The sequence below is a fragment of the Pelophylax lessonae genome (genome assembly GCF_965119305.1).
Source record: "Pelophylax lessonae genome assembly, chromosome: 5".
Classification (NCBI taxonomy): Eukaryota; Metazoa; Chordata; class Amphibia; order Anura; family Ranidae; genus Pelophylax; species Pelophylax lessonae.
The window spans coordinates 498,099,620-498,125,859 of NC_138772.1; the positions used below are offsets into that span (position 1 = coordinate 498,099,620).

Here is a 26,240-nt window from a genome sequence, read left to right on the forward strand (position 1 = left end):
CTATCTCTTTGATGCACTGAATTGTGTGGCTCTTGGGACACTTTCTTTGTTCTTAGAAATGTAACCCATCTCAATGCCATACCCAACAATTTCGGTACTGTAATGCACATGAAAGGGAAAGTTGGAGTCATCATTGGTGTCATTGGTCACAATTAACTCACCCTGCATTGTTGTCAGTGGATGCAATATTAACCCTCATCCTTGGTGTCAGTGAATGCAATAAAATCCCCCAGCATTGGTGTCAGGGGATGCATTAATACCTCTCAACACTGGTGTCAATAGATGCAATAATATTCTCTATTGACAACAGAAAAATACTGCGCTTGTGGTATAATAAAAGCTGCACCACTACTGTGAGATATTTTTCACAATAAAAACGTATTAAAAAAAGTGTTGTGATATATCTAAATAAAAAACAATAAACAGTGAGTCTAATGGCCCGTACACACGATCCGAAAATCGGACGAAAAATAACGCTTGTGAAAGGATCAGACGATAATCTGATCGTTAGTACACAGCTTACGAGAGGCGATCACGACAGTTCGCCCGATATTATCCGGTCGTGCAAGCATAATCCGGTCGTGCAAGCATAAAAATTTTGATCGTATTATAACACATCGTACGATAATCGTATTATCAGTATGTTGTTCGTCCGAAAAAAATGGTGAGCAGTAGACAGCGCATGAGCAGTAGACATCATTTTCCCCTCACACGGTACAGCGTGGTTACGCATACCGGAAGCTTTTGAATCATCGTCCGAGAAAATTTGTATGGTAAGTAACCTCCCCCATTTGCAAATATAATTGAGAGTTCATAGCAACCAAATAAAAACGGACGGAGAGTCGTCTGATTTTCGGATCGTGTGTACTGGGCATAAGTGTCAAACTCATAACACAAGTAAAAAGTCCAAAAAATTGTGTTGCTAAATGAAAAAACTCCTGTATTCCAAAAACTCAGATAGGGTCCCTCCACCTTGTGGATTCACCGCCACCACATACAAGATAAAAGATGGTTTAACATAGACAAAAATGAGGGTAAGCACATTCAACAGTGGAATGATACATAGACTACATGTAAACAAGAAAAGGTTGCACGTATGTCAACAATCATGACTATACTACTATGAGTGTAACGTGAGATACATTCAAGGGAAGGAACTATAGCAGTGGTCACAAAAGATTAGTGCATAATGAAAACATGAATGACAACCTGAGCGGTGAGTACAGGTAACAAATACATGTACCACAGCGGTACAAAGGAGGGTGGAGGATAGCCAGATTGAATGAAGCGGATGAGTCTAATTCGACCAATGGGGCCGAGGTATCTCTGCAAGAAGGATTATTTCCATAAGTATTGCCTAAGGTAAGAGTCTGTAGACAAGAAAAAGAAGAAAGCATGAAAAGAGCAGCATAGAGAGAGAGAGAGGCGTGGGGTCGGAAGAGAGGACGAAGAGAAAGAGAAAAAAAATGTAATAAATAAATAAAAGAAACAATGGGTGGGGGGGTTCGGAAAGGAGGGACGCGGTATCAAGCATATGGGGGGGGGGGGGTTAGTAAAATAAACAGCCAGGTAATGGTGCAGTTGCTGGGAGTATAGAAAAGCGACCTCCTAACAAGTCTTGAGAGGAACCCAGTGGAATATGCGCAAGCTAAGAGGATCCAATGACCATTTTGTATGCGTCAGTCTCTTTGAATCTGAGCCAATCAAGCCATTCATCAGAAAACTTGTCAATGTTATTGCGAGAGATTGATTACTTTTATTTTGCCTCTGTGATCTGAGTTTCAGTTAGAGGGTGGCTACTTTTGTTCTTCATGGTCCCACTGTATGTAGGAATGTAGCCATCCTCTTTTGCTTGATCCCAAGATGCATTGTGCACTATGGGATGTGTAGTGCCCATATAGAAGTGCACATGACTGCAACTAATATGCACTGCTCGCTCCAAACAAATGGAAGTGAGAAAAAAGAGAAGGATAGGTTACATAATTACATAGTTAGTCAGGTTGAAAAAAGACACAAGTCCATCTGGCTCAACCAACAGTAATGAAAACCAAAATGACTCAGATCAGATCAGAAGCTCACAGAGGATGTTACCAGAAGGCAGAAGAACAAACTAAGAAATCATTTAATGAAAAATAGATTGCAGGGTCCTTTAAGTAGTGAATTTGAATGGATTATTTTTGGAGAAAAAGGATATTGTTTAATGTCTATTTCATTTTTAATATGTTATATGATGACCCTGTCTTGTATGCATTACAAAATTATATATGTACAAGGAATTGCTAATTTTGCAGACACATTTTTTTTAAATACTTTATTATAGAGTGGAATGGAGATGATGAAGTCCTTATAATAAATGGAACTGGATTTGCAAACAGTAATGAAAATGATACCACTTCTGTGACTATTGGCAACATTACCTGCCCCATTTTTAATATTACCGGTAAGTCATTTATTAGGCAATGAAAATAAAACCAGGAAATCAACACAACCAATAACCACACATTAACATTAATAAAATAAAATAAAATAATAACATTATTTTACTAATATTGGATTTTTTTATTGCTTTTATCATAAGCCAATGAGATCAGATGTCTGGTACAGAACACAAGTGCGGGGACCTTCCCGATCACAGTGTACATCGCAGGAGTTGGGCTGGCAACATTTTCTGGTGGAAACCTGACCCTTACCCAGGAGCTGTCTGTCTTCTCCATCACACCATCCTCAGGAAGCTTAGCAGGTAAGAACAGAACACAAAAACAGGGATGGTCAGCAAGCCACTGAGAGCCTGAGTCAGCTGATCCCACCCCCTCCACAGCCCAGCGGTGAGCGCTGAAGGGGAGAGCAGAGAGCCGGTGACAGACAGTGACCGGCTCTCTGCTCAGAGGGAGGGGGAAAGCTGAGTGATTAGTGGTGTTTGATTGCTGAGTTCTCACCCTTAGAGATGCCATCTTGGTAAGTATGATTTACAAAAACAAACAAACAAACAAACCTATATGTAACGGAACCGCAACCCACACTGTACTTGTGGACTTCTGTCAGTACACGGCTTCCTCCCAGTCGTTGTGAACATAGATATCAGATTTTCCAGCCGCCACCATACAAAGCTAGCCGACAACTTAGCTTGTACTGGAATCTTCTCCTTTATTGAACAGTTTCACACTCAATTTATACACACATGAGCACATCCCCCTCCTGATCAGATTAGCACACACAGGTCAGGGGTTGCCTGATTACATTATGATATGCAGATGAAATTGTATACAGAAATAGAATTAACCTGAACTAATTATCTAGCCATCTGGACAGAGCAATGTGTGAGTTCATTAACATTTAACAATGGAACAGACAGGCTTAACAGAATACACGTCTCACCTCAATACACAAACAATAGGGAGAGCCTGTCTCTGCCATTGAAGTTCAATACACATTATCATAATTGTAAACACAGAACCCATTTGAAGCAATCCAAACCATTAAGTATCTGTCTTTCACTCCCAGTGACTGTGAGTACTGTCACACCATACTTTAAAGGTATTTCGGATGCTTCAAACATTGACAAAAGTACCAAACTATCACATCATGTCATCCGAATGAAATTAATGAAGACAAATAAATTCATTTTTTTCATTTTTAATTTATTTTGGATTCATTGAAATTTGTTTTTGATTCGGAGATTCAAATACATCTGAACCTCTGAATAACAAAAATTTAGTCTGAATTTTGATTTGTAGCAAAACAACGACATTTGTGGTCATTGGAAAGAATTACCCCCTTACAAATAGCTAAAAAGTTCATTGGTGTCAGTAGGAACTTACCGGAGAGGCAGATATTGTTCATTGCTCAGGGAACCCCTAACAAAATTTGGAGTAACCTTAGGCTTTCATGGAACCCTGGTTGAGAAACCCTGAAGTGGAACTAAAGGGAAAACATTTTCCCCTTAGAGTAAGGATGGGTTATGACCCCTGTCACTTTTATTTTTGCCATCTGTGTCCCATTGGGGAGATTTCCATTCACTTCCTGTCCCATAACCACATCAGGAAGTGAGAGGAAATCCCTCCAAAGTGAGGGAATTCCTGGATGTCCCCATTGGAAGATTTCCCCTCTATTTTTGTTCTGGTGACAACCCAAAATTACAGATTTTCTATTTCTTTCATTGATAACAGTGAAAATGACAAATAGAGTGGGTGAATCCCCTTAACAAGGGCATACAAAGCAAAAAACACCTAACCCCTCTCCATTTTACCAAAACAAGAAAAAAAAATCCTTTTAGTTGTACATTGTACTAAATTTTCAGGGAACAGATAAACCATAAGTTTATGTATGACAATTTGTAGAAAAAATAGAAACAAAAAATCCAAAATGCTAGCAAATGTATACTATTGTTATGTCTGTATTATATAGCACTTTATAAAATAAAAGGCAAATCATCCGTAGCTGCATGCATTCAGTGTGATGTTTAGTCTCCTTCTACCACCAGGGGGCACACTGGTAACAATTCAAGGCAGAGGATTTGGCGATGACTCAGCGGTAGAAATTGGTGGTGATGTCTGCGCTATTAACTTCATCAACCTGACAATGATTCAGTGCAGGACTTCAGTGGTAAGTAGAGGATGAGAAGCGCTCTTGGATCCAGGTAGAGGAACATCCAGGCTCTCTGGATATGTAAAAAACTGATTTAGTCCGCAGAATAAGCAGGACTAATGTAACTATGCAAAAAAAAGTATACCTTGACTACAGCTTTAATGACTCAAGTTAGCCAATAAAGGGCAGCTCATTATTGTGAAAGAGATTTCAGCTAATATTCCTATTCTCTTGGTATAGGTTCCCTTTCTAAAGAAAGAAGTTTTCACTGACCATAGCAACCAAACAGAACCACCCTCTCTCTTTTTTTTTGCACAGATATAATAACAGTGAGAATATTAGTGGATGCCCCGGCTAACACAAATTTGGGGTCTATTTATAAAAGAATTTGCTGTACGAATGATAAGGCATTCGCCCAGTTGTCACAATTAATCCCAGCAATGAGTCCAATATGAGTAATTCTTATGATTTTCAGCTCCATCTAGTGGTCATAATATGGTATTTTCTAGAAATACTGCAGTCAGGAAAATATTGCATTATGGCCACTAGATGGAGCTGACAATCATAGGAAATACACATATTAGACACATTATAGGGATTATGTGTGCATTTGGAGAGCAAATTATTTATAAATAGACCCCAAACAATACTTTCTTTAGATACTTGCATGGAAAAAAAGATATAGCACAGTGTCTTTAGCTTTACAGGACTAGAATCATCAGTTGAAATCCCAACCACGACAATACCTGCATGAAGTTTGCATATTCTGCTGGTGCTTCACCATGCTGGTACGTTATCCACTTAAGGACCGCCTGCCCGCAATGTGCTGTGGGCGGGCGGTCTGTGCAGTCAAAGCAACGTACTGGTTCATCACTGCCTGCTTCTGGATTTAGGGCACCCCCCTAACACCCACTGTGATTGTGGACATTGGGAGTCTGTCAGTAAGTCCTGGCCAGAGATTCATGGCTGGGACCTGCTGATCAGCTGTGTCCAATCACAGCTCAGATCCAGGTGTTGACAATCAATAGAGGGAGTGATCTCTCTGTTTCTTAGGCCTGCAGAGCAGGGCTGAAAAACAAAAAGATCTGTTAGTAAAAACAGCACACATTACATACATTACATTGTTAGACACACAATTAACCCCTTGATTGCCCTAGATGTTCCCAGCCAGTATCATTAGTACAGCGACAGTGTATATTATTAGCACTAATCACTGTATTAGTGTCACTAATGATATCAGTCTCCCCCCAGCATCAGTTATTCAGATTGCCCGCCACAATATTGCAGTCCCATTATAGGTCGCTGATCACCGCCATAAGCAGTATATAAAAAATGAATACCAAAAAAAAAAAAATGACAATACACTGTATATACTATAGATTGTAGACCCTATAACTTTCATGCAGACAATCTAATATTGGATTTATTTTTACCAAAGACATGTAGCAGAATACATTTTGGCCAAGAAATTAAATTTGTTTACAGTCTTTTACTAAATATGTTTTATAGCAGAAAGTAAAAAATATTTTTTTCCAAAATTTTCGTTTTTTTTTTAATATATCACAAAAAATAAAATAACAGTGCTGATCAAATACCATAAAAAAAAGCTCTATTTGTGTAAAAAAAACTAAGAAATGTTGTTTGGGTACAGGGTTGCAGTTTCCAGTTAAAGTAGCGCTTTGCTAAATAGCAACAAATGGCCTGGTCATGAAGGGGGTAAACATTCTGGAGATGAAGCGGTAATTGACTCCTTTCTAAATCGGTCCTAGAATGTGAGGTAAGGGCCTTAGATTGAAATCCCCTAGAGCAGTGTTCCTCAACCCTGGTCCTCAGGGCCCACTAACAGGCCAGGTTTTCAAGATAACTGAAATACATCCCAGGTGATATAATTTGCTGCTCAGTGATTGCAGTATTCTAGTCTGCATCTCCCCAAGGTAATACTTAAAATCTGGCCTGTTAGTGGGCCCTGAGGGCCGGAGTTGAGGACCACTGCCCTAGAGCACTTATGTCGAACACAAGGCCCACGGCCAAATCCAACCCGCTAGGCCATTTCATGGGTCCTTGGCATCTCTCCTGCAGCTGACTCCAGTCCTCCCCCTTCCTCTGGTCCTCTCCAAGCCCTGCATTTTCCCAGCTCCATCCCCAGCTTCTTCCCGCAAGCAGCACAAGGTAAGGGGGGTGTACTGTGATGTAGGGGAGGGTGGGTGACTGTTGACTTCTGATGGTGGAGAGGCTCTTGACATTTGACGTGGGGGGGGGGGGGGTAGAGTGCTCTGGACATCTAGTCTTACAGATAGAACTGGCCCTTTGAGGGCAACCATAATGCTGCTTAGGCCCACGATGACACCTAGAGGGTAGGGAATAATGTGAATGTACAAAAATGTAAGCACTGTGTTGGTGCAATATTAAAATCTATAATAAATCAAATAAAACAATTGACATAACTGCCCTTCTCTCCTGGATTAGAGCCTATTGATAGGAAATGGAGACTGTGGGGCTAAAGCCCCATACACACGATCAGAATATCGTACAAAAAATATCGCTTTTGATGCGATCGTACGATAATCTGATCGTTAGTACACAGCTTTCGTCTGAAATTTTCCAAAGGGAAAAAATACATTTTTCCCATCCGATACCAGATCGTACAATTATTGTTTAATTAGTACAGTTTCCGTCTGAAAATACAATACAAATACGAATTTTTATTCTGTATACCGAAAATTTTTCATACTTAACTTATTCCTTTTTGATATGGAGACTAGCATGCAAAAAAAAAAAAAAAAACGACGATCATTTTTCCGATAATCACATTGTGTGCACAAAACTTTAAGTGGATGTAAACCCTCACATATACCCAGTGAACTGAACAGCCTCAGATGATGCACAGAGATGAAACAAATCTCCTTACAGGAATTTTACATGCATATCTTCTGTCTTCAGCTTTTTATATTTTTTAGAATGTGCACAACTTGTTAGAGATTTTTTGTTCAGCACTGGGAGTGGATTATTGGCATACAGCCAAGACAGCTGATTGGAGGAATGGCACACACTTCCCCTCCACATAGGCAAAGGAAGGAAGGAATGTGCAGAGCTGTGCTGTGAATAGACCAGCTCTCTGCTACTTTATTAAGAGCACCCACCCCGACACAAATTTTAGGCTAGTTTAAACCCTGGTTGCCAGAGAACTTGTCAGAAGTTATCATGCTGATAGCAGAAGAACTGAGCAGCAGAAAGCCTCGGGACTTAGTGCTTTGGGGAGAGATACACAAACACTACAGATATAAGTGCTTAGGTCAAATGTCATGAATCAGGTTTACAGCCACTGTAAGTATCATAGGAAATTCCTATTATACATAGCACCATATAGAGGCCATTTGTGGTATCTTCTGTTTTATATTCATGAAACATATTTGACCAGCACAGTAAATAGCCCACAATGTACAGGTACTTATATAGGGCCATCAATTTCCGCAACGCTTTACATATATATTATACATTCACATCAGTCCCTGCCCTTGAAGGAGGTTACAATCTAGGGTCCCCAACTCACATTCATACACATACTAGGGCCAATTTACCTACCAGCATGTAGTGTGGGAGGAAACCCATGAAGGAACAGGGAGGACATGCAAACTCCATGCAGGTAGTACCATGGTTGGGATTTGAACCAACAACCCTAGTGCTACTATGGTGCTATGATATAGTGCTGACCACATAGCCACTATATCATTTGTACTGCTCCTCTCATGGGGGCCACAGTTGATTCTTGATCCTTGGTGTTGCCCTGACCGTGCAAGCCTCTCAACCCTTCCGACACTCTAGGTTCACACATGTTCAGCACAGGTAGCAATACTCACTCAACAGATTTGAAAACGCGACACAGATCTACCACAACAAACACCGGATTGGATGGAGCTGAACAATGGTTCAGGATAACAGTTTAATCAAACCATAGATCACGGTCATTCAATACCGTACCCAAATGAAATTTGTATAATTTTTTTTTTTACACAAATAGAGCTTTCTTTTGGTAGTATTTAATCACCACTGGGTTTTTTATTTTTTAATATATAAACTAAAAAACACAGAAAATGTTGAAAAAAATATTTTTTCTGTTATAAAACATATCTAATATATATTTTTTTAATTTCTTCATACATTTAGGCCAACGTGTATTTTTCTACATGTCTTTGGTAAAAAAAAAAAAAATCACAATAAGTGTATATTGATTGGATTGTGTGAAAAGATATACCTTTTACAAATAATGGTATATATACTGGAATTTTTATTTATTTATTTGTATACAAGTAATGGTGATGATTAGCAACTTTTAGAGCCGGTTCACACTGGGGCGACCTGTCAGGCGACCTGGTCGCCTGACAGGTCGCCGTAGGTCGCCTGCCATAGAGAAGCTGTGGACCCGTTCTAATAGGAGCGACACAAGTCGCTCCGACTTAGAAAAAGGGTCCGGAGCTGCTTTGGGGCGACCTGGAGCGACCTGCATAGACTTCAATGTTATGAAGTCCATGCCGGCCGCTCCGAGGTCGCGGTGCGAGCAGCGCACCGCGACTTGTGAGGTCGCCCCGGCAAGTCGGATCGCTCTAATGTGAACCGGCTCTTAGTGGGACTGTGATAGTGTGGCAGACAATCTCACACTAACTGACACTGAGTGGGAACCGACTAACTGATGACCCCAGTGACACTAATACAGTAATCAGTGATAATACTATACACCGTCACTGTACTAATGACACTGGCTGGGAAGGGGTTAACATCTAGGGGCAATCAAAGGTTTAACTTTGTGCCTAACAATGTGTAATGTGTGTTGCTTTTACTAAGAGATGTGACTGTCTTTAATGCCTGCCTTGCAGGGAGAAAAGACAGTCACATCTTTGCTCGGTGTACAGAGCCCTGTGTTGTTAGTAAATACAGGGCTCTGCACTGTGATTTGCTAAGCTGATCAGCAGGTCCCAACCATAAATTATTGGCTTGGACCTGCTGACTGACTTGTGCTGTACTGAATGACAGCACAGATGAAGCGGTGGGTGCGTGTGCTCGCTCCCTGCCTGAAAATGCCAAATCACGTACATGTAAGTGATCTGGTGCAGAAGAGACGCCGCCCCGCAGTATGTATACATGGGGTGCATAGGAAAGCGGTTAAAGCAGAAGGGTTATTTCATTTGCATGCAATGTCTCTAAACAGCGAAGCAGCAGAAGAGGGGTTTGGGCACCTGCCTGCTCACCAATCCTCTTCTGAATGCAACTTCTGCGGGAACATGGTGTGCTGTATAAGCTCTGCAGTCTCACTGAGATGAACAGTAAACACTTGGCTGGCTCTCCATGTACTGAAGGTAGCGGGCAGCATCAGAGTCTGCTTTGCTGGTCTCAGGTTGAGGAAAACTGTATCGGCACTCGGCCTCACAAGCAACACTTCAGCTTTGCAAGTTCGCCGCCCGGCATGTCGCTGTAGCCAGCTAGGCACAATGGTGCGCTGTCATTGGGCACAGCATGGCAGCCCAACCATCTTCTCTGAAGTCCCGTGCCAAGAGAGAGAGCCTGCCGATCGCAGTCAAATATATAGGCTCTCCCACAATTCCCTTTTACTCAGCCAGCCTTCTGGGATATGTGGTTCAATCAGCACTCAGAAACACAGTGTGTGGTGGCAGCGGGACTACAGGTCCCAATATCCTATGCTGCCTCTAAGGAGATTAACTCTTTCTCTGCTGATAACAAATGATGTAATTACCTGAGGACTGGGCTCTGGGGGGCAGGCGTAATCCATAGTTATAGTTCCACTTGTTAGTGTCCCTTGATTTCCATTATAACATAGCTGTAACCTGACTACACATTTGTTTTTTGTTTTTCTCAACCCATTCTTACAGAACACACGGACATGCAATTACTATGTTTTTTTTTTTTTTTATAAATACACTCCTGTGTGTTTAAAAAACATCTCCCGATTCTAAAAGTCTCAAACTTATACACTATATTTTTGTTATACGTCAAACTGACCGACACGCAACTAATCTCCACAACTTTATTTGCAGGGATCTGCTGGACTCGCCGATGTTGTTGCTTTCACCGGAGGCTTTAATAGCACCTTACAGAATGCATTTAGTTTCACTTCGGACTCGGCTCCAACTATAACTGGAATCAGCCCAAACATCAGCAGTGTTCTGGGTGAGAACATTCACTTAAAGCGGCTCCTCAGTCATTTTTTTCATCTTTTCATCTTTTAAATCTTCTGCCCTTGTTGTCTTAACTTTGGATAGTAAAACATTTTTTTTCTGCCAGTTAATAACTAATACAGCCCACTTCCTCTTTCTTATCTGGTAATTAGCCTAGGCAATGACATCATGCACAGCTCTCTCACTCTCTTACTCTCCTGCGAGTTTGCCAGCAAGGGAGGGAGGGTGGCGGAGAGTGGAGGAGGGGTGAGACATAGGAAAGCCAAAGAGAGCTGCAGAGCTGGAGGGGGGCTGGATGAAGGAGGAGATAACAGGAGACTGCAGAGATTATTTGTATTCATTGAGAGAGGAGAAATGTGCAGGCAAGCAGTAGTGTAAGTGTGTGTGTGTCTGTGTGTGTATATCTGTGTGTGTGTATCTGTGTGTGTCTGTGTGTGTGTATCTGTGTGTGTGTGTGTGTGCGTGTGTGTGTGTGTGGTGTATCTGTGTGTGTGTGTGTGTGTCTGTGTGTGTGTGTGTGTCTGTGTGTGTGTGTGTCTGTGTGTGTGTGTGTGTGTGTGTGTATCTGTGTGTGTGTGTGTGTCTGTGTGTCTGTGTGTGTGTGTGTGTGTGTGTGTGTGTATCTGTGTGTGTGTGTGTGTCTGTGTGTGCGTGTGTATCTGTGTGTGTGTGTGTGTGTGTCTGTGTGTGAGTGTGTGTGTGTGTCTGTGTGTATCTGTGTGTGTGTGTGTGTGTGTCTGTGTGTGCGTGTGTATCTGTGTGTGTCTGTGTGTGTGTGTGTGTGTGTCTGTGTGTGCGTGTGTATCTGTGTGTGTGTGTGTGTCTGTGTGTGTGTGTGTGTCTGTTTGTGTGTGTGTATCTGTGTGTGTGTATCTGTGTGTGTGTGTGTGTGTGTGTCTGTGTAAATCCAGGAAGTGAACAGTCAGCAGCTTCAGCTGCCCACAGTTATAATGGCTGCAGCCAGACTTAGTGGAGGGAGATTTCTGCAGCATATTTGGTAAGTACAGAATCACAGTATATATCAAATATTATGCAAACTAGTTGGAGGGAAGCTTTAGAATGGCAAATATGTTTATATTACAAATGATGTGAGCACACTGCAGTTCCTCTTTAATTCCTTTTTATTGTATATTTTATTTGTCAGGTATATATTCTGTAATCAAATTAGAATAATAAGTGTATATACAATTGTTTGCTTTTTTACAGGTAACACAACACTGACTATTTTAGGATTGGACTTCAGCAGTGCATCAGCAGACAATGCTGTGTTCATTGGAAAATCATCTTGTGAACAGATAGAGTGGTCACCGACAAGCATTACATGTATCCTCCCTGCTCTTCCTCCTGGAACCTACCCAGTCCTGGTCCATGTGGCTAATTGGGGATATGCAGTTCCCAGGTACTGTGGCAAAAATAACATTAAAAAATTATTTTTAAAACAGCATTAATGTTTGAAGTGACTTCAATATAAAAGTGACAGCAGGGGCTATGTGATATATCCACAGTTCAAAATCCATTATATCAACAACAAAAAAACATGCTAGTTAAGCTAACAGCAAAATAATTGTTGTGATAATAAAAATATTAAAGGAGTTGTAAAGTAAAGTCAGAAGGTTTTTTTTTTTATCTTAATGCATTCTATGCATTAAGATAAAAAACCTTCTGTGTGTAGCAGCCTCCCCAGCACCCCCTAATATTTACCTGAGCCCATCTCTATCCAGTGATGTCCAAGAGTCCCTCGGCTGTCCAGGATTTTCTCTCCTGCTTGGCTGAGACACAGCCGCGACACCATTGGCTCCTGCAGCTTTCAATCAAAGTCAGTTAGCCAATCAAGAAAGAGAGGGGGCGGGCCGAATGGCAGCTTCTTGTCTGAATGGACACACAGAGCTCCAAGTTGGCTCAGGTACCCTCATAGCAAGCTGTTTGCTGTGGGGGCACTTGACAGGAGGGAGGGGCCAGGAGAGCCGAAGAGGGACCCAAGTCTAAATGTAGCCTAAAGCTGAACTTAAAGCTGTTTTATCTGCCAATTTTTATTTGTATTTCAGTGCATCTAGTCCTGAGATTTACACAACTCTGCCATACCACATGGCACTGTTTGGCAGGGCAGAACATTTGGTTTTCTGCAGCACTTTCTGCTGTAGTTCTAAAAAAAACAGGACTGGACAGTGAAAAGATAAAATGAGGAACTCATCTCTCTGTCACTCTGCTTTCGCCTAGTGCAGCACAACTGATTGGCTGCTCATGCTGCTTCTAACTTCCTCACTCTGAACTCTGCTGTACATGGACAGAGAAAGTCTGATGCCGGGTAAAATTTAAAAAATATACAGTATATGAAACGTGATAGCAAAGTACCTTTCCATCTCACCTCTACTTTTTTCTCTAAGCCTCTGACAAATGTACTGAGAGCCGTTGCTCACTATAATCTCCCTGGCAATTTTTGCATGCTTCCTGCATGTTGCCGGGCAGACACCTTGGTTAAAGTAATGTAGAGAGCCACACTGATTATTGTGTTACCTTTCAGTGATGAGCCGAACACCCCTCCCCCCCCCCCGGTTCGGTTCGCGCCAGAACACCGCAAACAGAGGAAAAGTTTGTTCAAACAAACAAACCCCATTGAAGTCTATGGGGCTCGAACCTCGAAAATCAAACGGCCTAATTTTGAAGGCTTAAATGCAAGTTATTGCCCCAAAAAAAGTGTATGGGGCTCCAGGTCCTGGCCTGGGGAACATGTACCAATGAAAAAAAACGTTTTTAAAAATGATCATTTTTAAAGGAGCAGTGATTTACTGATTTTAATGAGGCTTAAAATAAAACTATAAAAATGAAAAATTCCTTCAAATATCGTGCCTGGGGGGTCCCCTGAATGTGCCTGTAATGCATCTCTACGATGTATGTAGCCTGCTGCAGCAATACTGACATTTCTAAAGCTAAAAATGTAATTTACAAATATACTGTACATACAAATTTCAAATGTGTACTTGTCATACGGGTGCAGAAAAATTGCGCCTTGTTTTTTGGTGGTGCCTGAACACCGTAACCCCTCGCAGTTACTCTTTCTTGGCGCAGGAACAGGCCCTGCTGTTAAAAAATCCATACAAATTTGAAATCACATGATGTTCGAGTCAAACGTAGCCTCGACTCGAAATCGAATCGCCCGATGTTCGAGTCGAACGTAGCCTCGACTCGAACTCGAAGCTCATCCCTATTACCTTTCACAATATTTGGTATTGTGTTGACTTCTATAGATAGGACAGAGAAGGTTAATCACAAGGCGGCATACAACTATACAAGTTAATTCTTGATTTGCAGTTAATGTTTTCTCTGGCTTCACTAGCTGAATACTAGTAATAAAGCCCAATACAGTCATATAAAGGAGGTTAACAGTGCCAACCTTCATATTCCTTTCTGTACATGTTTCCTTTAACTTCTCAAAATCTGCTGCACAACAGAAATTGGGCTGAGAGTGGGAGTGGCCCTAATGTGAACCAACTAGGCACTTAGCATTGCACAGTGCTGTCATAGTATCCTATTTCAGGTACCAGAGGCTGGAGTGGTAGCTGTGTTGTCAGCTCCTAAGAGAAAGATATCACAGAGTAGACCTCACCAGTGGGGCGCACGCATAGGGGTTGATTTACTAAAATTGGAGAGAGCAGTGGTGTAGCTGTGTGTGGTAGCCAATCAGCTTCTAAATTCAGCTTGTTTGATTAATATTTGCAAAAAAATCTGGAAGCTGATTGGTTTCTATGCATTTTGCACTCTCCAGTTTTAGTAAATTACCCCAATGTCCAGTGGAGGAGTGTCAGTAGAATTTGGAGTCTGAGAGTCTGAGAAGTATATTACCCTTACTGACTTCTGGTCTGATTTCAGCACGGGCATTGAGGCATCAGTAAGTTACATTCTAAATTTGAACAGCATCTCTCCAAAGTATGGATCCATGTATGGAGGAACTCAAGTCACATTGAGAGGATCCGGATTCAGTTCTGATCCCCAAGATAACCTTGTACAAATTGGTAAGTTATAAGACTGTACTAAGAAAAGTCATGTTACACGGCAGAGTTTTTCAACTTTGGGCAATCCTGGTATATGGCTAGAAGGGCGGTATTCACAGCATGCGAAAACTACAAAATGAGAAGCTCTGTATCAATGCAACTATACCTTTTCCAAGGAGGTCTGCAATGGCAGTGCATCTATTTTCTTTATTTGTACAATGCATTGATAGGAGCACAGATATTTAATCTCATACAGATATTTAATCTCATAGTCCTGAAGTATATTGTTGTGATTGTGAGAGGCGTGTGAATGAAAGTGAGTGATGACCATCTATATGTATAAATTCCCATAGTTTTCTAGAAAGTTTTTAGAATGTTCCAAAGAGTTGTACCTTGTCCAAAGTTTTTTTTTTTTTAAATCGTCCTAGTTTCTCAAAGGATTATAATTATTAGAATCTGTCACTTTGGAAAATGTACATGATCCCTTTGAGAGGACACTCACCCACCCACTGATACCCTTACCATGATCCTCTGCCACTCCGTATTTCATAATGAGCCAATCCTTGTGTAAGCTGTGTGTCGGTCTGTGTTGGAGTATATAATGACCTTATTCCCTTGTGATAAAGTTCAGGCCTGGTGATTGGCAGCTCAAATGCAGCTGCTACATCATGGGAGGAAGGGGAGGTGACTATAATGTATAGAGAGATGATTATCCGTGAAACGCGTCAACTACTATGCGTTCATCTCTTGTCTCTGACTATATTATGGATACACTTTGAATTGATTTTATCTTTTGGATACGAATAAAACAGATGGTTGGGATTACCTTATCACTGGAGCGGTTCTTTTGCCCTTTCTGCTGATCTAGGAAGGGGAGGGGGTCACTGGAGGCCCCTCACACCTAGAAGCACCTGGTATCTCCAAGGGCACTGACAAACAGGGTGTGGTCTCCGACAAAGAAAAAAAAAAAAAAAAGCATTCATGGGTGCTAGGACTTAAATTTTGGTTCATATAAGGTTGTGAGAAGAAAAAACATTCAGAGAGCTCAGTGCCTCAGGTTAGGCTGTTAAAAAAAAACAGGGCTACCCTCCAGTGGGTACCTATCAGGTCACATCAAATAATAAAGAGTCCAAAATGATTTATTGGTTTGCATTAATAAAAATTAAAGTCAGTTTCGGAGGTCAGAAAACACTCCCTCTTCATCAAGGCTTCATTTTAAGTAGAAAACTCGATTGGATTCAAAAGATGAGTATCAGTGAATGGGTTCTCTGTCAAACAAACCTGTTCTTTTTCCTTATTGGCATATTTTCTTACAGTACCTTACCTTTACATTTTACCTTTTACCTTCACATAACCTTTATAGATAATTAGAAAGTAAACTTTTTGATGGAAGCTATTACTGTTTTTAATTTGAAACCTTGAAGTAGGCATTATTAGAAATTTTTATTTTTTATATTTAGAATTTTTTTCTTCCATATTATTTCTTACACTCAGGCTCCCTCCCATGCGATGTCTCTGTTAGCTCAGCCTCTGAGTTGACCTGTGTGATTCAGGGACCTGGAACAGTCTTCAATGTCACCAATGAAGGACGCAATGCACGTAAGTGGAATAGAGTTCCCTTCTTAAATGAGAGACATACATGAAAATGGTAATCCTTTACACAGCCTGACCTCACCTCTGATCTAGGTATTCTCTTTTAATTTTAAATACCTATTACATTAACTACATTTTATGTATTTGCACTTTTTTTCTCTTAACAATATTTTATGACTCCTCTACCTTGGCCCATATTTAGGAATCACACTGCTTCTGGCACAAAGGGCTCCCTTCGAGCAGGGTCCATCTTAATTATTTTCAATCATGTTAATGACTGTTGTGATGAAAACTAAAACTTTAATGTGCCAGTGTGATAACTGCTCTATATGAATAGCTACGCCTGATATTTACAGTGCATAATGCAGAAGTCTGCAGAGAACATTCTTTTATGCCAAATGAGCTGCAGAGAGGCTAGTGACTCCTCTAAACTGTCATGTGCACCTTACATTTCAAGCAGAACTATATAGATTAATAGCTTAGTTATCCTAACCCTATCTCTCCACCCTTTACCACTCTTTTCACTCACTTTATTTATCTCCCTAATGCATTTTCACACTAGGGTGCTCCCACACACCAACCTACTCATGTAAAAAGCAGGCATGCTTCTCTTACATGACCTTAAAGGCTGACCTGTAGTCAGGGCCGGTGCTACCACTAGGCGAACTAGGCAGCCACCTAGGGTGGCAGTGCCACATTCCTCTCCTGTTACCTCCTCATCCCCGGTGGACGTCACCACTAGAGAGGGGGTGTATACAGGAAGGGTGGGTGTATGGTTAAAGGGAGGCAGTGTGTATAGGAAGGAGGGTGTAGGGTTAAATGGGAGCAGTGTGTATAGGAAGGAGGGTGTAGAGTTAAAGGGGGTGTTGGGTTAAAGGGGGCCAGTGTGTGCAGGAAGGGGGTGTAGCATTAAATGGGGGCAGTGTGCGCAGGAAGGGGGGTGTAGGGTTAAAGGGGGCGGTATGTATAGAAAGGGGGGTGCAGGGTTAAATGGGAGCAGTGTGTAAAGGAAGGGGAGCGTAGAGTTAAAGGGGGTGTAGGGTTAAAGGGGGGAAGTGTGTGCAGGAAGGGGAGTATAGCATTAAAGGAGGGCAGTGTGTGCAGGACAGGGGTGTAGCATTAAAGGGGGCCAGTGTGCGCAGGAAAGGGGTGTAGGGTTAAAGGGGGGCAGTGTGTAAAGGAAGGGGAGTGTAGAGTTAAAGGGGGTGTAGGGTTAAAGGGGGGCAGTGTGTGCAGGAAGGGGAGTGTAGCATTAAAGGAGGGCAGTGTGTGCAGGACAGGGGTGTAGCATTATAGGGGTATAGGGTCGGGGGGGCATAATGTGCAGGAAGGGGGGGCAACGTGTACAGTTTTTTTTTTTTTGGGGGGTGCAATTGGCTGGTCTTGCCTAGGGCGCAAAATTGTCTAGCAGCGGCCCTGCCTGTAGTTAACCAGCTTTATCCTCGCCCATCCCATGTAGCAGGAATATGTTGTTCATTCCCATATCGACCAATGGTCACTTGTACCTGCTAGGTCAGGCACAATGTTCTTCCTCTTAGACTGTTGTTTACTCAGACATGCTACTTCTGACATCTTCAAAGCTGGGAAGGCTAAGTATCAATGCTAATAAGGCAGCCATATACCTGATCAGATAATGTTCTAACTATGCATAAGTGGATACTTCATGTGCTAATTGTTTTACTTCTCCTTTATTTCTGAAGTGTTATCCTATATGATCTACAGAGGTTTTTCTGTATGAATATTATTGGGTTCCCGGCTGGGCACCCAAATGTAATTTATTTACCTGTATCATTACTATTGTTTGCATAACTTCTATACTTTACTCAATAAAGCTGTTGGAATAATAAAAAAAAAATAATAATAGCTCAGTTATATTACCAACTTACCTTGTTCTGAAAAGGAACAGCTATGCAAATCACCCCTACCATTGACAGCTATGACACAGTATGGTAGGAGAGAATAGCCAAACATACTTCTACTTGAAGTGTGACTTTTGGAGAAATGAGAACCTCATAAACATGTGGCTCTATCACCATAGTAGACATTTTTACAAAGGAGATCTCTGTGAAGAAAGGATTTAACCACTTTACCAGAGGAGGATTTTGCTGTCTTCCGTCCAGGCCACTTTTTGCGATTCGGCGCTGTGCGACTTCAACTGACAATTGCGCGGTCGTGCGACGCCGTACCCAAACGAAATTTACGTCCTTTTTTTCCCACAAACAGAGCTTTCTTTTGGTGGTATTTGATCACCTGTGCGATTTTTACTTTTTGCGCTATAAACAAAAAATAGCGTTTATTTTGAAAAAATAACAATATTTTTAACATTTTTTTATATGAAATTCCCCCCAAAAAAGATGTAAAAACCAATTTTTTTAAAAATTTTTGGCCAATTTGTTTTATGCTACATATGTTTGGTAAAAAAAATCGCAATAAGCGTATTTTGATTGGTTTGCGCAAAAGTTATTGCGTTTACTAACAAAGGGAAAGATTTCTGTCATTTTTGGTGTTTTTTTTTTAACGCGTAATGGCGGCGATCTGCGATTTTTTTTTGCGGGACTGCGACATTGCGGCGGACAGATCGGACCCTTGACTGACATTTTTGACACTTTTGGGGGTACCAGTGACATTACTGCAGTAATCAGTGCTATATATATGCACTGTTACTGTAAAAATGACACTGGCAGGGAAGGGGTTAATTTTATTGGAGAGGGAGGGGTTAATGTATGCCTGGTGCTTACTGACGTGTAGGGGGGGAGGTGACTGTGTGAGTCATGGACAGATCGGATGTCCAGCTATGCTGAACAGTCCGATCTGTCACTCCCTGTCACTATGGAGATCCGCCCGCTGTGTTTACACACAGCGGGCGGATCTCCAGACTCGATCCCCGACGATCGGGTAAGAGCAGCGGCGATCGCCGCTGCTCCTCCCCTGGCCCGACTCCCGCTGTGAATGAAAACAGCGGGAGCGAGCCTCCGGCGGCGCGCAATCGCCGCCCAGAAGGGGAAGTGTCTAACGACGTTAATACTACGTCGCTGGACGATAACGAACCACTCTGCCGCAGTAGTATTACTGTGAGCGGTTCTAAAGTGGTTAATACTTGTCTGTACCACTGCTTATGTCTTGGATCTTTGCACTCTCGAAGAACATCCAAAACAATTCCAGGAGTGTCAACTCATCGGTCCTCCACTGAGCGCTATGGTTTCTTCCTCCTGCCCTTATGTCACTACTGTGTGTAGCAGCCAACAGGTAGAACCGCAGCACACTGCAGGGGAGCCATCAGACATTCCGAGAAGTGTGTCAGATGTTGAAGATTGTTCGGTCACCTTAAAAAAGGAGCTCCCTATAAGGAAAAGATTTATTACTTTCCTGCTTTGGTCCATGTATTGGATCTTTGCTATCTTTAAGAGGTGAAATGGCTGAAGAAGCTTTAGCATCCAACATACTTCCAGTAATGTCAGATGTCTTCCCCATAGGAAGTCAGTTATAAATAGGGATGATCAAACTTTTCAAAAGTTCGGTTCGCCCAGAACACCCGAACTTCCCAAAAGTTCGGCCCGGATTTCAGAACCCCATTGAAATCAATGGGACCCGAACTTCGGTAATCAAAAAACACCATTTTGAAGCCCTAAAACCCAATAAATGCCCCTAAAAAGTGCCTAGGGTTCTGGGTCATGCCCCAGGGACTATTAATCACACAAAAAAAGTTCTTAAAAATTGTCATTTTTGATAGAGAGCCAATTATTGAAAAAATTATTGAAAAAAAAAGAGATTTCTTTGGCTTTAGTGTCTGGGGGGGTCTAAAAAGTGTACCTGTGAAGTTTCAGCTCTGTAGCATGTCCAAAACCAGAAAAAAAAGTTTGGTTGTATTAGAATTGCAATAGAACAGGATAGTGGCTCCGCTATTTTCACACCTTGCCGGTTTTGTAGCAGGCGTTTTTTTGGGCATTTTTTGGGGGTCTTTGGAGGCAGGCATAACATCAGAACTTCTGTGTAGGTGTATATATATACACACACACACATGTATGTATATATACACATATATAGGTGTGAAAGTAGCAGAAACCTATGCTTGCGCTAATGAAATAATTAACACCCATATGGCTTTTCTGCTATAACACCTATATGTGTGTATGTGTATAAATACATATAAGTGTGTGTGTATATATACCCCTATACAGAATTTCAGAAGTTTTGCCTGCCTCCAAAGACCCCCGAAAAATGCCCAAAAAAAAAGCCTGCTGCAAAAACACACCTGGGTGTTTTTGTAGCTGGCGTTTTTTTGGGCATTTTTTGGGCGTCTTTGGAGGCAGGCATAACATCTGTACTTCTGTGTAGGGGTATATATACACACACACATGTATGTATATATACACATACACATATATAGGTGTGAAAGTAGCAGAAACCTATGCTTGCGCTAATGAAATAATTAACACCCATATGGCTTCTCTGCTATAACACCTATATGTGTGTATGTGTATAAATACATATAAGTGTGTGTGTATATATACCCTATACAGAATTTCAGATGTTTTGCCTGCCTCCAAATACCCGAACTGTTCGATCATCCCTAGTTATAAATGAGAGAGAGTACACTGCTGCTTCTAAGTTTATTTTGGGTGCAGTGGTCACCACTCTCCTTTCAAGGAAAGAAGGGCAACTAGGAGGTAAAAAGACAAAGTTTCTGTGCAGTATATTCTCTCACATGTATCTTCTTTTTGTGATTCCACCTTTGCATCTGGTAGCATAATTTTATTTTATTTCAGAATATGGTGCTGGCTATGCTTGGTCTCCATCAACACTGGATATATCTGTAGGTGACACTGTAGTCTGGATATGGAACTCTCAGCCCTTAATAACGGGTATTGGATATAGAGTATATTCAGTGTCAGATCCTGGCAACCTTACTTATGATGGCCAAGCCTTCAATAGTGGACCTCAAGTGTCATCAGGTTTGTATGCAGTTCATCCATTATTATAGCAAACTAACAGTTATCTTATAGACTGAATTGGGTATCTGTTTGATGCCACGAGCTGTACTCAATAGCTGCAAAGCAAATCTGTATTTATAACTAGCTAAAACTCTTAAAAATTTGCACATTCTGTAATTTATAAAGGGGTAAGACGTATACAAAATCTTTGTTTTGCTTACATTTTAGTGGATATAATCAGACCAGGATGAGAATAAAATCTGCTTCTGTTTCAGATAAACCGTTGATATTGTTATTTTGTAATATTATAGTATATTCAGTACAACTCTGCAATACACATGCATGTCTTATACGTTTAAATGTATTACAAGCACAGAAAAATACCTGGTTATCCTGACAGAAATCTAGTGAGCTCCTAACTTTCTGCTGTAAGTACAGAACATAGCCTAGTGATCCTACCAGAAATCCAGTGAGCTCTTAACTTCCTGCTGTGAGCTTTCAATGTAGTGCCACTGCTGCAATGAAATCCTGGGGATTGGTATCAGCCCGCCTAGGACCTATGCACACTGGGTGTTTAGCCCCAGTGAATGGGGCTCTGGTGTCAGGCTGATTCATCAGGTCTAAATGCCCAGAATGCATGGGGCCTTAGTTCTCTGCCGTACCAGTGAAAAACACAACTCCCACCCTTTCTGTTGATTTTTTTTCCCAGAAAAACAACTACTGCCTTGAGTCCCCTGAACCTGCCCACATTTTTTGTGTAGGGAAAGGACCCATTGGAGGTGTATATCTGGGGGACATGCCTACATACTAAATTAATTACAGTACCATTTTTACGAGCCTGGCGATGATGTCGCTAGTGTAATGACAGTGGGTTATTGCTACAAGGAAAAAAAAAAAAATCAATGCTGGGACATGCTTTAAAGGGGAAGAGGGGGCATGGGGGTAAATTTAAGATGTGCTTATACAAACAATTTCAAATATACCTAGCATTTATATTTTGTCCATGTGGGAATTGTAAATTTGAGAATTCTGCATTCAGTTTGTATGGTGATGCTCTAACAGTGTTTTCTTGGTCTCAGGTGTCTTTTCCTACAAGTTCACATCTCCAGGAACCTATTACTACAGCAGTGGTTACATCAATAATGGACAGTCATTATACATGCAAGGGGTAGTCTATGTTTCTCCACTCAAAGAAATCATCAGTGCAGTACAGGTGACAGTTGGAGGATTTGAGGCTGATTATGTACCAGGTAAGTCTTTTTGGAACCAGACTAAAATTCGTCAAGCACTATTATACTCACTACAAGAGATGAGTGCTATAGTTAATTGGTAGAAAGTGACCCAAAGAGCCTCACCAGTTCAATACAGAACAAAGTGGTAGTGGGTCTTTCCATTTGGAATGTCATACTCCAAAGGGAACGCAGACACCTTGCCCCCCGAATGACCTCAGATTACCTTAAATGATTCAGTGGCAATCCTGCATTCAGAGCCACTGGTCCTTTTAGGAGACATTCCTTGGCCCCTGTGACATCAGTGACCAATAGGTAATTAGCTTACATCCTTATTAGGTACTCTAATAACAAGTAAGTATAGTAGGTAATAGGGCAGTGATGTCATAGGAAGGGAAGTTAAGGGAGTGCAAGCACCAGGTGTGCACTTTACAAGCTAGACGTACATTGATAATTATTCTTTTGAACTGCAAGTTGGGTTTGCAGATGAAGCAAATTGCCTTTTCCACGGAACTGTAGAATATTGCAAATGCCGGATTTGCTGTGTGTTCTGATAGCTCAAATCTGTTCCTTCATCTTACTCCAAATAAGGTCTTGTTGCAATACCTTGTTTCAACAAGAGGTGGATAAGGATAATATTTCTATCTACATACAGTATTTATTTCCTACCTTAACTAAGGACCTGTGGAGACAGGCATGGCCCAATACATTACTACATATAGGAATCCTTCTGCTCTGTGTGTTACACTATTTTTTTTCCTTTATTGTACCCATTACATAAGACTCGTCCCTCGTCCTCGTATAAAACTTGTGAAGTGAGCCAACAGACATACAAGCAGACTTTCAGGTTGAATCTTTTTATTAAAAAGATAAAAATGTGTGAACAATATATATATAATTATATATATATATATATAAATATATTCAGACTTGTTTGTATTGTTCTTTATTCAATTTATATTTTGTTGTTTCTGCAGTTCTCCTTTCACCTTCGCCAGCTGCTGACTGTGCTGCTCCAGAGCCTAGTTGTCCACAGCTAATTGATGGTACATCAAGTAGCTATTCCATCTGGTTTGGGTACTCCAACTGTTACTCACCTTCCATTACCAGCATTACACCAACCTCTGGAACAAGTCACGACCCCATAACCATACTGGGATCTGGCTTCAGCAGCGTCACATGTGCTAACCAGGTAACTAGTTAGAGGAGACCTTAGAGAGAGTGAGAAGTGAGTGTATGTAGCAAGAGGGAGAAGAAGGGAACTCAAGTGGGAAAATCATTTTACTGGAATAACTAGGAGTTGTAAAACATCAGTGTCTGCAAGGTCTATCCATTACATTACTTTGTATTTTTGGTTTTGGGTGAAAATTTCCCTTTACCAAGATATCATGACCCTTGGATTTCCACATTGGGCAATACTATACAGTCCATGTTAGTAATCCAACTGAACTAAAAACATTACTGTAGACCTGCAACCTTCACTCAATAAAAAGGATGAGCAAGGGGATTTCCACAAAATTTTATAGAAGGGGAAAAAATCTTAGTTTCAGTCATTAAATTTCTTATGTGAAAATTGGTTGAAATGTTTTTTAAATTTATTTTCTTTATTTAGAGGGCATTGATATTTTGAGGAGGGGGAAGGGTGTGTATCTATGGTAGTTTATATTATTTCATATCTTATTGTTATTATGTCTTTCTCTTTTGTATCTAAATGTTATGTTCTGTTACGTTAAGCTTTTAATTTTACTTTTTTCACCTTCTGTGGTTTCTTTCTGTAAAGAAAAAAATAATAAGCCTAATGAGGATCATTCTTGGCACTATAACAAATCTGGGGTATTTCAGAGGGGCTTCTGAAACCCTGGAGAGCTTTTTGATAGCCATTGCTCCCTTAAAAATAAAAACAAACAAACATAAAATCCATTGACTTGAATGCAGTTTGCCAAAATGTTAAATTTCTCTTATTACTAATGATCCAGAGGTGAACTTCAGGCATAATATGCTGCATAGTCCATATATCATTACCTGAAAATGTCTTATTTTTTATTATATTATCCAAGACAGATAGCACTGTATTACAGAATAGTCCCAGAAGGTGAACCCCAGATTCCCAGGACCTGTTGCTTTTCACATAGTAATTCTGATGAAGACATTAGAAATACAGGAGTGAATAGATCAAGTGCTTAAGGAATTTTTAGTGGGAATATAATTTTTACTGCAAACCTAATAATAAAAATATATACTTACTGTATATCTATGTTTTTTTAGGTTTCAGTTGGAAATTACCCGTGTACAGTCCTGTCCGCTAATAAAACTTCAATAACCTGCAAGATAGATCCTCAGAACTCAATGAATATTGGAATTGCAGAACTTGTATCTTTAACAGTGAACAACTATGGGAATGCTATCAGTGCTATAAACCAAGAGATGAACAGGAGATTTGCCTTGTTGCCTCACATCGATTCCATCATACCAAACAATGGCTTTGTTTCCGGAAGTACAAAAATAACCATAGTTGGCTCTGGTTTCTCAAACAGCAACACCACCACCATAACAGGCTTAGGCTGTACTAATGTCTTAATTAATTACACAAACATTATTTGTGACACCCAAGCCAGTTATGCTCACATTGTTAATGTCCAGGTGACAGTCAATGGAATTACAGCACTTTGCAAAGGAAGCTGCAACTTCGTCTATACAAGCCCAATCACAGTGGTTGCATCAAGCATTTCCCCAAATGTAGTACGCAACAGTTCAGCCATGTTGAACATTTATGGCAATGGATTTGGAGCAGACATTAATGACATAGCAGTTTACATTGGAGATAGTGTGACAGCCAGTGTGGAAGATGTCAATGACACACAAATTATATGCACGGTAGATCCAATTCCTGCTGGGAGCTATTCGGTCAGAGTTATTGTCCGAAGCAAAGGCTTGGCCCAGAACTACGTGACCCTAAATAGCCCTGCTGAAGCTGTGCTTTTAACACCATCTGGAAGTGTTCTAGGTGGAACGGTTTTGCAGATAGACGGAAATGGATTCCCCCCAAGGAATACTACGGTGAAAGTTGGTGGCGTCCCATGCTTTATCCTGTCAGTAACCCCCGGCAGTATCCAATGTGTTACTCCTGCAAGCTCAACTGCCAAAATTGCCACAGTAAACATTTACATACCATCTGCATCCTATCCATCACTCAGATATTCCTACTTGGAGGCGGACACCCCTACAGTAACATCAATTTCTCCCAGCACAGGTATAATATTGTATATATGGCACAAAAAAAAAGATAAAAAAATGTCAAGTAGTGCACTTATGTGTTCATTAAAATTGAAATAGTTTTGTAAGCTTAACATATAAAGATACTTGAATCTCGCAATCCTTGTACATTCAGACTAGGAAAAGAAGGGGCAAGACAATAAGGTTGATTTACCAAAACTGGAGAGTGCAAAATCTGGTGCAACTCTGCTGAGAAACCAATCAGCTTCCATTTTTTTTTTCTTTTTTTGTCAAAGCTTATTCGAACAAGCTGAATTTAGAATGTGATTGGCTATCATGCACCAGATTTTGCACTCTCCAGTTTTAGTAAATCAAATCCAATAACTTGTGCTGAAAGGGGACATCCTGACTGCAGAGAGTGAGCAGAAGGATGGCTCACTACTCTACACCTGCTGCCCATTCAGTGTTCAGCCACAGGCTGGATAGGGATGTGGCAAGGCTAAAATGCTTAAC

General features: G+C 40.9%; 1 protein-coding gene across 1 annotated transcript in view; it reads left to right on the forward strand.

Annotated features, from left to right (window-relative positions):
* LOC309556567 (fibrocystin-L-like) overlaps positions 1-26,240 on the forward strand; it is a gene marked incomplete at both ends in the record, with an annotated part of 248,337 nt that overhangs the window by 128,996 nt on the left and 93,101 nt on the right. The window contains 11 exons of the mRNA XM_082259011.1: positions 2,321-2,440; positions 2,579-2,740; positions 4,481-4,602; positions 10,632-10,764; positions 11,979-12,171; positions 14,640-14,782; positions 16,256-16,360; positions 21,121-21,306; positions 22,365-22,535; positions 23,492-23,706; positions 24,780-25,764. Of these exons, the coding sequence (XP_082115137.1) occupies positions 2,321-2,440; positions 2,579-2,740; positions 4,481-4,602; positions 10,632-10,764; positions 11,979-12,171; positions 14,640-14,782; positions 16,256-16,360; positions 21,121-21,306; positions 22,365-22,535; positions 23,492-23,706; positions 24,780-25,764 (2,535 nt within the window). The remainder of the gene's footprint in view (positions 1-2,320; positions 2,441-2,578; positions 2,741-4,480; positions 4,603-10,631; positions 10,765-11,978; positions 12,172-14,639; positions 14,783-16,255; positions 16,361-21,120; positions 21,307-22,364; positions 22,536-23,491; positions 23,707-24,779; positions 25,765-26,240) is intronic.